Here is a 9,792-nt window from a genome sequence, read left to right as displayed (position 1 = left end):
CACCATATTATATATGTCATATTACTAGCTACAAAAAAATAAAATAAAAAATGGGTAAACCCAACAAGGGAATTATTATTTTTGATAAGGAAGGTGCATGTGTGTGTGTTCTCTACCGTTCATAATTGAAGGGATTATAAATTAATAGACATCGCCCATCAAAATACCCAAAGTCACAAGAAACACACACGTATATTTTCTTGCATTACTTAAAAGTAAAACAGAGAAGAAGAAGATGTGCACAAGTCCAATTTTTATAACATAACCCAACTATCTCAACTATCGTTATACAATTTGGATTGTAGATTGAAGAATCAAAGAGATGCAGTGAAGTCAACGAATCTAGTTCAGTGGAAAAGGATCTTCATTTGCATACCAAATATCTTAGGTTTGAACCCCCATGACATCTTAATTGTGTGCATGTGTGTGAAAAACTTTCATCCTGTTAAACTATCGCTTGTACTTAAAAGATGATGCAGTCAATGCACATTAGCTCTCTTCTTTAATTCATTTTTTGTTTATAATCTTTTTTTTAATACAAATAACAGTCTGAACTATAAGGGAGAGGGGACTTTCGCACGCACACTAGCAAAGTGTTATGGGAATTCGAACTTGAAACCGCTAATCTATAAGTCAATGTCATTCTCCAATATGCTAGACCCCGTTTCAACTTATAATCTAAATTTTAAACCTCACAATCACATATACATATTCTCCTTCTACATCAGAATTTTATTTGTGACACACATCAGCATGTGTGTGTGTGTGCAACAGGGCAAAACCTTGTAATTAAAGTTCTGATTAGCTGCTATAGACAACATTTGATGAAGGAGGAGAGACTTGAACCAAATTTGAGACTTTCTTTATGAGAGAGATTATTTGACTACCGACTTATGCTTCACTTACCACTCAATATTACTAAAATATTTTTTTTTCTTCTTTGTCATGGTAGTTTTTATAAAACAATCATTATATACAATGATATGTGCCATGCACGAATTTGATGAAAATGAATATCAATTGACAAATGGGAAGAAAAGGCATTGAATGCGCAAATTCAGGTCTTTCTATTTTGCTATTGTCGATGCCGTACGTTGTCAGTTGTTTTACGATCTGCCCAGTTTCTACATACAGCAGTTAAAAGATTTGTAGCAAACTAGCGTGTGGGATTAATCTACTAGGTCATCTTTTCAAGCTAGCTAGCTAGTTACTAGCTGGTAAGCCTGAAAAAAGAAGGAAAAGCTCAAAATGATGAAAACCATGGATATATATTTCAAGGAACGTTACGATATTTCATTTTTTCTTTTTCTTTTTTAACGAACTTTTGTATCGCTTTCGTGATGTATAAACCAGTCCACAAGAATGGGTTTAATTAGTCGGTTTAGTTGGTCCAAAGTTGCTTTAAGTCTTCAAAATTCAAAAGTTGCAAGTTGGTATGATTCATGTTTTTCCCCTTTTTACTATTTAATCAGGAACTCAATCAAGTTAAATCTAGAGAGAGAGAGAGAGAACTTATATATATTACTCATCATCTTAGTCGTGTATTCGGGAAAACCACTCTCATGGATGGTCATGGGCTCGTGGGCCATACATATACATATGCAAAGACCAGTGATGGAACCCTAATGAATTGCAGCACTTACTAGAACTAGAAATGTAGCTAGCTAACCCATTGACTTCTACTGCATGATGGATATAAATGCATAGAGCTCATGCTTGCTCTTGCATGCAGTCTTTGGTCACCGTAGTGGGGATCAATTTTTTCTTTTCTTTTCTTTTTAAGTTTTTAGTTTGTTTAGGGTAATGTCAGATTCATCATGCATACTGGCATACTGTACACAGTCATATATATATATATATATTGAATACTGATAAACTTGATTAATTACTAATTAAGCAACTTTAATTAGGCCCGTTGGAGAGAAGTATGACTTTTTCTGTGTGTGTGTGAAATGTGTAGCTTTGTGCTTTGGTGTGGAGAAGACCTGTTGATTTATGTGTGATGATAATAATGGTGTGAATGGGTATGTGTGTGGTGGTGATTGAATGGATGGTGACATGTGCTTCCCATCATGGAGACAAGGAAGGCCCCTCCTCAAAAGTTAGCTGTTGAAATATCATACCCAATATCTTATGAATTCAAAGCTTTCAATGGGAAAACAACTTTGCTTTCATTTTCATATAGGTTTTTTCTAAGACTAATTTCCATAAAGAGATAAGCTTAATTGGCTCTGTGTTTGTCTTAATCATTATTCAAGCCTCCAACTCCCATCTATCTTTTCTTTTTTTCTTTCTTTCGAAAAAGAGATTAACTTGTAATGTTCCCTTTATTTTTCAGTCTCTGGAATATCCAATAATAATAAATGGAAGGAAATCGGGCAGCTACTCTGTCAGCTCAGCGCTAAAATTTCATACACACAAACACTTAGGAGGATGCTTCGCAACATCAGTACAGAACATATTAAGCCTAAAATTTATAGAGTGAAATGAGGGGAGGAAAGATCCTGGAAATTCCCTGTGTATCAATCAAGGTATTATAAGAAAACAAATTAATGTAGGTCAAGTATATGCATATATGTTTTTGGGGGGTTTCTTCTTGAATTCCTATGTAAATGATTTCAAAATAATAAAAGCTGTCTAGCTGTCAGAGGGTGTGGTGAAGTTATATAGGTTTTCCATTCCATGCATGTCATGATGCATATATATAACAATATATAAAACCCATAATCCTATATATATATATATATATATATATATATATATCCACCACCACATTAAGATATAATCAGCTCTCCAAATTCCAATTGCTTGCTGAGCCTAAGCTAAGCAGCTCTCCGATTACTAAATAAATAAAGACAGGCAGGCAGGCAGGCAGCCCAGAATCTCTAACTGAAAGTGAATGGCTTGGCTGCTGCCTCCTTTTGATAAGATATATAGACCTCTCTCTTGTTTGTGTGGTGTGTGTGTGTGTGCCATCCCTTTCTTTTGCCTTTTCCGTTCTTATTTTCTTCTCAAGCTTTGTCATTTTTCTTTATGAATATTCAGGCTTTCATAATTTATTTTTTTTGGGTAACATGTCAAAGTTCCCAAAGTTATTAGTTAGAGAAAAGCTGTAGAGAAATAAGGATAGATAAGGTTTTATATTTTATTCACCTCTGAAGAATAAAATAAAAATATATGATTAATTTGTTGGAAAAGGAAAAGCACGAAAGTTCACAATATTCCAAGGAAATATTTTTATTTATTTATTTATTTCCTATTTGTTTTACAGATGATGTTACATGACGAATTGATGGCAATAATTTTAGATAGCCCATTACCCAATAAATGGAGAATGGGTGGTTGAGAATCATACATCTATGTCTCTCTATCAGAATTGGGATGGAAAAGAATCCAATCCAGTGCAAGTGTGGAACTAGCTAAGTGCTAAGTGCTAAGTGCTAAGTGGATGTGGACTAAATGAATACAAGTAGTCACAATCTTTGCCATGTGAAGATGTGCCTCATTTGCTAAATTCAGAATTTTGAATACCCTCCCTCCCTCCCTCTTTAGATATAATATACTATTTGCCTCCTCCTTACAGGTGAGAGGATACATCTCCTTCATGTGAATCGTAGTTTGACACATATATAAAAATAATTAATAAAAAACACACAAAAAAATAAATGTATGCACACATGTCACTGGAGTTACTTATTAGCCTTAGCTGTGGAGAGAACTAGATTTCCCTTTCACACAGAATATCTAAATATGTAGTGTACCAGTCTATCCAAAACAATGACTGATATACCAAAATTACTTGAAATAACAAAACTGCCAAAATTTTCAGTTTTCCTCTGGTTTGTCAACCAAATTGCAACGTCAGAACCCCTGACCTAATAATGGCTAGCTACAATTGTCTTTAATCTAATTTGCTGGAAACCGCAACATATATACATGGAAACGAAAATCATTTCTTTCCCATTTAGTTTTGCCTTTTTTTAAGGGTTAGCCCCTCTATCCCAAAAATAGAAAAAAGATCGGAAAACCTCAAGTATGAGGCATTCTAATTTCTAATTTAATCGTGCATATGTCCTAAAAGAACCCCAAAAAAAAAAGAAAAAAAAAAGAGTGAAAGGCGAGACACGAGCCATACAAGTTCCAAGTATTCAACCGTTTGATTTAATGTACATGGCAGACAAGGGAACCCCAATAAGTTTAGGGTCAATTAAATCATACGTAAGTTAAGTAGTTATTTACAAAGTCCAAGCAACTAAACTCAACTCAACTGCTCAAAGAAGGCCCAAAGTACATGCAGATGGGTGGATTGACCTTGAAAATAGAGAGGATCGCTGATGGAATTGTCCAAATCCCATCACCACATATTAGACCCGAAGCAACTGCCCCTGCATAATCCTCTGCGCCCTTCCTATTCAATCGCTCCCATATGAACAATATCACTGTCCCAACAAACATGTCGATGGCAAAGTATGCTCCGATATAGAATGGGACTGCCATCGCCATTGGAATAGGAATAAATTGTGATATTTTCTTAGGGGTCACATCCCTCAGGAGGTTTATGACCAGAGCTGCCACGAAAAAACCACAGCACATAGCCAGGCAATGCTTGGGCAGCTCCGAGAAGCCCTCGATGCCTAGTATTGCCATCTCCCTGAATATTACAGCATTCGGTGCTTTGTACGGACCATCAGGTGACCCAATGTCAAAAGCGGTCCAAAACAACCAGAATGTTAATGGAGCAATCACACAGCCCATGGCTGTTCCCACTAGCTGGCTAATAAACATAGACTTAGCCGAAGACATAGTGAGGTAGCCTGTCTTGAAGTCTTGCATGAGATCAGCTGCGGTCGAGACAATGGACATCATCACCCCACAAGCTGCTAACCCAGCTATAACCCCACCATCACGTCCAACTAGCGAAGCAAGGATGAAGAGACCAATTTTCCCATAAGTTGTAGCTAAATTCCAGTCTGTGAGGCCAGTGCCATAGGAGTTGCAGAAGGCAAGGGCCGGAGCAAGGACATATGAGCCTAGAACCAAATACCATTTGAGAGGTGGAAAGATGATTGGCATTGTTGCTGTAGATATTGCAACTAGGCCCACATATCCTGCACCTGCAACCCACGTTGGTATTCTATCCTTTAGAAATACCTCTTCCCTCTTTTTCTGCTCCAGTGTAACTTCAGAACTGTCCCCGTCTGCTTAACACATATCAACAACTATTAGTCTTCAGGTGAAAACAGGTTTCCTTATAATTAAGATACATGCAAACTTTAATCAACTCATACTATGCCAAGTGTGAGATGCTATCCCCTCTTTCTTTCTTTTTTCTTTTGGACAGGTTATCCACCAATATCTTCTCACAAAGCAATACTAGGATAATACATGTAGTCATACAGAAAATACTAATAACAATATGTCGCAAAATTATATTGATCAGAAATTTAACCAATAAAAGCTGCCTTGACAATTAAAATTAAAATTTATTTCGACTCTACTGAAAATGCCTAACACATCTGAATACAATAGAGAACCATAATTTTAGTTCCTATATCTAGCAGAATAAACTGCATGTGTAGCAAATACATAGATTTCTTCAGCCAGTTATATTCTTATGCCAGAACTAGAATAGAATAGATTACTCATATACAAACACTACTACAGGAAGAAAAACATACAGTTCAAACATCAGTGGAGTGAATACATGCCATCCATATATGGAGTGTGAGGAGTGACAAAATGAAATTGTAGAGACCATACAAAGACTCACCTAAAACCTCATTAACAACAGGAAGGTTGCTCTGTTTGCTACTCTTATTGCATATTTCCTTGAGAGTAATGGTTATAATCTTCACCAAATTGTAGAGACCATCCCCTAGTATGAGGGCAATAGCAATAAAGACCTGCAAACAACACAATGGGTCAGAACATCACTTCTGGAGAAAATTCACATATATGAGAGAGGATGACCAAAAAATACCAATATGAGAGAGAGAGAGAGAGGATGACAAAAAAAACCAATATGAGAGAGAGAGAGAGAGAGAGAGAGAGAGAGAGAGAGAGAGAGAGAGAGAGAGAGAGAGAGAGAGAAAGTATGTGTGTGTGTGTACCATGCTTCCTTACTCTACCTTTAGAGGTTTTTCATAAGAAATGCAACAAGATCCAGGCTACAAAAAGTTACACTAAACTCATGTAATTAGCCTGAGAAATCAAGGTAGTGTGCCCCAAATGAAAATAATTCCATAATACCTTATATCCATAAAGACCTTTGAAATCATTACTACCAAGATCCGCTGGATACCAGTCCCCAGCATATTGTGATATTAATGGCCAAAGAAAACCCCATGATAAGATAGCCCCAAAAAGAACTGAGCAGTTGACTATGTGAGAGCATATGAGACCGCATCCAACATAAGTTGGACTGAAGTCAAAATAAAACCTGCATGAAGCAAGTCACGTAAAACATCAACAACTTCACTGTTATAAAATATTGTGGATCTTACTTAAAGGAACCCTTTTATGCCACTTCCAAAGAACTTAACAAATGAAATCCAGGTCAAAGCCCAAAAGAACAAGGGGTGAATGCGTGTGGAAAGAGAGGGAGGGAAAGGGAAGGGTTGGGAAGGGGAGTGAGAATGAAGAGAAGATTCATGAAGAAAACCAAAAATATAATCGCCTTACGTGTTCTTAAACAGTGTCAACCCAAAGCTAGGAAAGTTGTCAAATCCGCATGAATCTCCTACACCACTAAAGAACCACTTAAAGCAGCTCCAAATTAAACTTATACTTAAATACTTTCCTAGAGCACGAACTTGCTTCCTGCAAAAATAAAACTATGAAGACCATTAGTTGGAAATGAAGCATCCATTTTAGTAAAAATGGCTACAAGGGGCTTAAGGAATTATTAAATCTACTTTTTTAAGGGGAAAATAAAGACCAATTCCAGTGGTGGCAAAATGGACTGCTGTTGAACATATCATAAAGTTGAGACATAGACTTTACCCGGCAAGCTCTACACCAGTGTTAGTGTGAAAACTATTTATCAACATTGCTGTGGCTGTCCCACTGGGATACGTGAGTTTGTAGTCCATGACCATAACCTGATATCATATGAATAAAGATGTGATAGGATACATTCGAACAGTGAAAAGGCTTAGCCAATGAATACACATTAGGAGACAAATGTTTCTGTCAAAGGGTCTAAAAATTACAACATTATATACATTGAATCAGACATGCCAATAGCAAATTAAAAAGACAATTCCATAGATGTAAGGGCAAAACACCAGGAGCCAACTTAAGTCACAAGCAACAGTCACTATTAGTATTAGCTCAAAACGAAACCCATATATATGTAGCACCGAAAAATTATCCATATCCATGAAGTAAGTAGTTACCTTGCGAAGGGGAACAAGACTAAAAAGGCCAAGGAAGCTGACAACAAACATGAAACCAGTCATCCACCACAAGCTTGGATTTTTAACATCTTCTGCCCGATTACCAGGGTAATCAGCACCAATAAGATTATATGTTCGCTCATCCATTGCAATCAGATAGGAACCGAATCCCCCTGCCAATTCATTTCACATTTATATGATTACACACCAGAAAGAAGAAAAACATTTTCATCATAATGTCCATATTAGCTATTAACTAACAGGAAATGGAGAGTAAGAGCTATATATAATTGGATAAAAAAAACCCATTCACACTGATTAATAGCTATTTAGTGACAAACAGAACACAAAGCAATTATCCAAACAAGAGAAAGAGAGGTTACCGCTAAAAGCGAGGCCATAACAAGCAACAACGCAGGTCTGGATGACGGTGTTTTCTTGCCTAGTAAAGGGAGCAACAGGAAACCCTAATTTGGACAAGAGGCCAGTCCAGGACTTGACGAAGAAGAAGCCTAGAAGCCCAGCGCCGACATTCATGGACGGAATAATCCCAACCGTAAGATTGAGCTTGTGGGTGATGATGCAGAAGAGGGTCCCCAACAGCGCGCTCACCACCATCGCTCTGAGCGTGATCTGGTCCTGCCATTCGGGGACTTGGTCATCATCATCGACAGACTGAAGGGGCCTGATCTTGTCCGAATCGTGAAGCAATGGCTCTGATATCTCCACGGACGCTGTCTCGGTTCCCATGACTGTGATGAGCTTTTGAATATTCTGGTGTCTATTGTTGGAAAATGAATAGGGATTTCAATTTCAATTTCAATGAAGGTCAAGATTTATATTGTTGACATTTTTGAGATGCGTTGTGTTATGTTGTGGGCAGAGCAGAGGGATGGGCTGGCGTGTGGAGCAGACGTGCAGACAGATAGGTAGTTGGAGTCTTCCGGGGAAGGAAAGGTAGCGTAAGCCTTTTGAAAGTTTGTTCTAGTCAATTTATCCAAACCAATCATGACGACGCGGGTAATTGTTTGGTCCACTCAAATTATGCCACATGTCTCGCCGTTATATTCACTGTATTTTGTTATAAATTCTGAGTAGGTTCACGGATAATGCAGGCTAAAGAAATGGGGAAAAAGAAAAGAGTTATTTACACTAATATTCTCTAAAGTTTTCGGTGTTTCCACAAAACTCTTTAAAGTTTAGAAAATTATAAAAACGCCTTTTGAGATTTCAAATTGTTTTTATAAAAGTTATTTTCGTTGATTGTTCATTTAAAAATTGATGATTTCATTGAAAAAAACATATGCAAAGGACAAAATTAACCTCAATAAATGTATGGGCAATCTATTCTCGAATGCTAACTTTGTCATTTGAAGAAATTTTATATAAAATCATCAGTTTTTGGACAAAAAATCAACATAAAGGGATTTTGTGAAAATAATTTAAAAACCTCAAAGAGTGTTTGTGTAATTTCTGAAACTTCAAAGATTTTAGGGATTTTGTGAAAATATCGAAAACCTCAAGGAGATAGTGGTCTAAATAACTCAAAAAGAAAATTAAAGAAACTGTATAAATAAAATAAAATTACGGCACAGTGTGTGAGGTAAGTGTAACTTGGCTGAATGACCGACTGTCAAGGAAAAGATTATTATTATTTTGGTCAGAACTGTCAAGTAAAAGATGGGATCATGGGATGTGGTGTTGGCCCATTGGGCTATTACTACTTTGCTCCGTAACAAAAATGTCACCCTCTTCACCTTGGAGATCCAAATGCAAGCTTCGTCAACCCCCTTATCTCTTAACTAGTCCAAAAGATGAGTCAATCCAATACACCCTCCTATTTTTTATAAAACCAAAACAATAAAAAAATAAAAAATTGTTATTATCACTTTTTTGTTGTTGGAAGAGATGTTTTATTATTATTATTATTATTTTAAAACACTGTAAGAGTGTACAAAGATAGCACTGAAACAACCAATACTATCCAAAACCCAAACATGAGAGACATGAACAAATGTGTGATCTTTAAAAGATTCGTGTTTGAACAACTTAAGGTTAAACAAATGTGTCATCTATTTTTTATCTTATTTTTTCATTAGAGAGTAGTGTTTGATGATTATTTTACATTGCCAATAACAAAAAAAAAATCCCAACTTATCAGAGAGATATAATGCCAAGCATTTAAGAAATGCAACAACCATGAACTATTTATCCATAATGATAATGCATCTAGAAACCAAATTGGTTATCTACTAATAAAGTATGCATGATGGATGGCTCAACTGCTAAAGGAGAAATAGAGGAAATTAGACCCATACACTTTACACTTGTTTGATGGGGGTCTTATCATTTTGAAATAGCTCCATACAAATAAGAACCAACAATAATTAGGGTG

The 9,792-nt window shown here is 36.4% G+C and overlaps 1 protein-coding gene across 1 annotated transcript; it reads right to left on the bottom strand.

Moving 5' to 3' along the window:
• Nucleotides 1–4,132: 4,132 nt before the first annotated feature.
• On the bottom strand, nt 4,133–8,354 carry YSL6 (YELLOW STRIPE like 6). The gene is made up of 7 exons (XM_021967352.2): nt 7,781–8,354; nt 7,398–7,570; nt 7,003–7,100; nt 6,682–6,819; nt 6,250–6,439; nt 5,771–5,903; nt 4,133–5,198 (listed from the first exon to the last, which is right to left on the bottom strand). The coding sequence occupies exons 1-7, from the start codon at nt 8,145–8,147 to the stop codon at nt 4,264–4,266; spliced, it is 2,034 nt and encodes a 677-aa protein (XP_021823044.1). The 5' UTR covers nt 8,148–8,354; the 3' UTR covers nt 4,133–4,263.
• Between the last annotated feature and the right edge of the window lie 1,438 nt (nt 8,355–9,792).

This window comes from Prunus avium, chromosome 3, assembly GCF_965620075.1.
Source record: "Prunus avium chromosome 3, drPruAviu1.hap1.1, whole genome shotgun sequence".
Classification (NCBI taxonomy): Eukaryota; Viridiplantae; Streptophyta; class Magnoliopsida; order Rosales; family Rosaceae; genus Prunus; species Prunus avium.
The sequence above is the reverse complement of the archived record's forward strand: the minus strand, read 5'-3'. Positions and strand labels throughout refer to the sequence as shown.

Bases quoted from the DNA above. Each gene is read 5' to 3' on its own strand.
- YSL6 (XM_021967352.2), bottom strand. From the start codon at position 8,147: ATGGGAACCGAGACAGCGTCCGTGGAGATATCAGAGCCATTGCTTCAC. The intron at 6,820-7,002 runs GTAAAGTCTATG...TTATTTTTGCAG, and splicing joins ACTGGTGTAGAGCTTGCCGG to GAAGCAAGTTCGTGCTCTAG. The intron at 6,440-6,681 runs GTAAGGCGATTA...TGCTTCATGCAG, and splicing joins TTGACACTGTTTAAGAACAC to GTTTTATTTTGACTTCAGTC.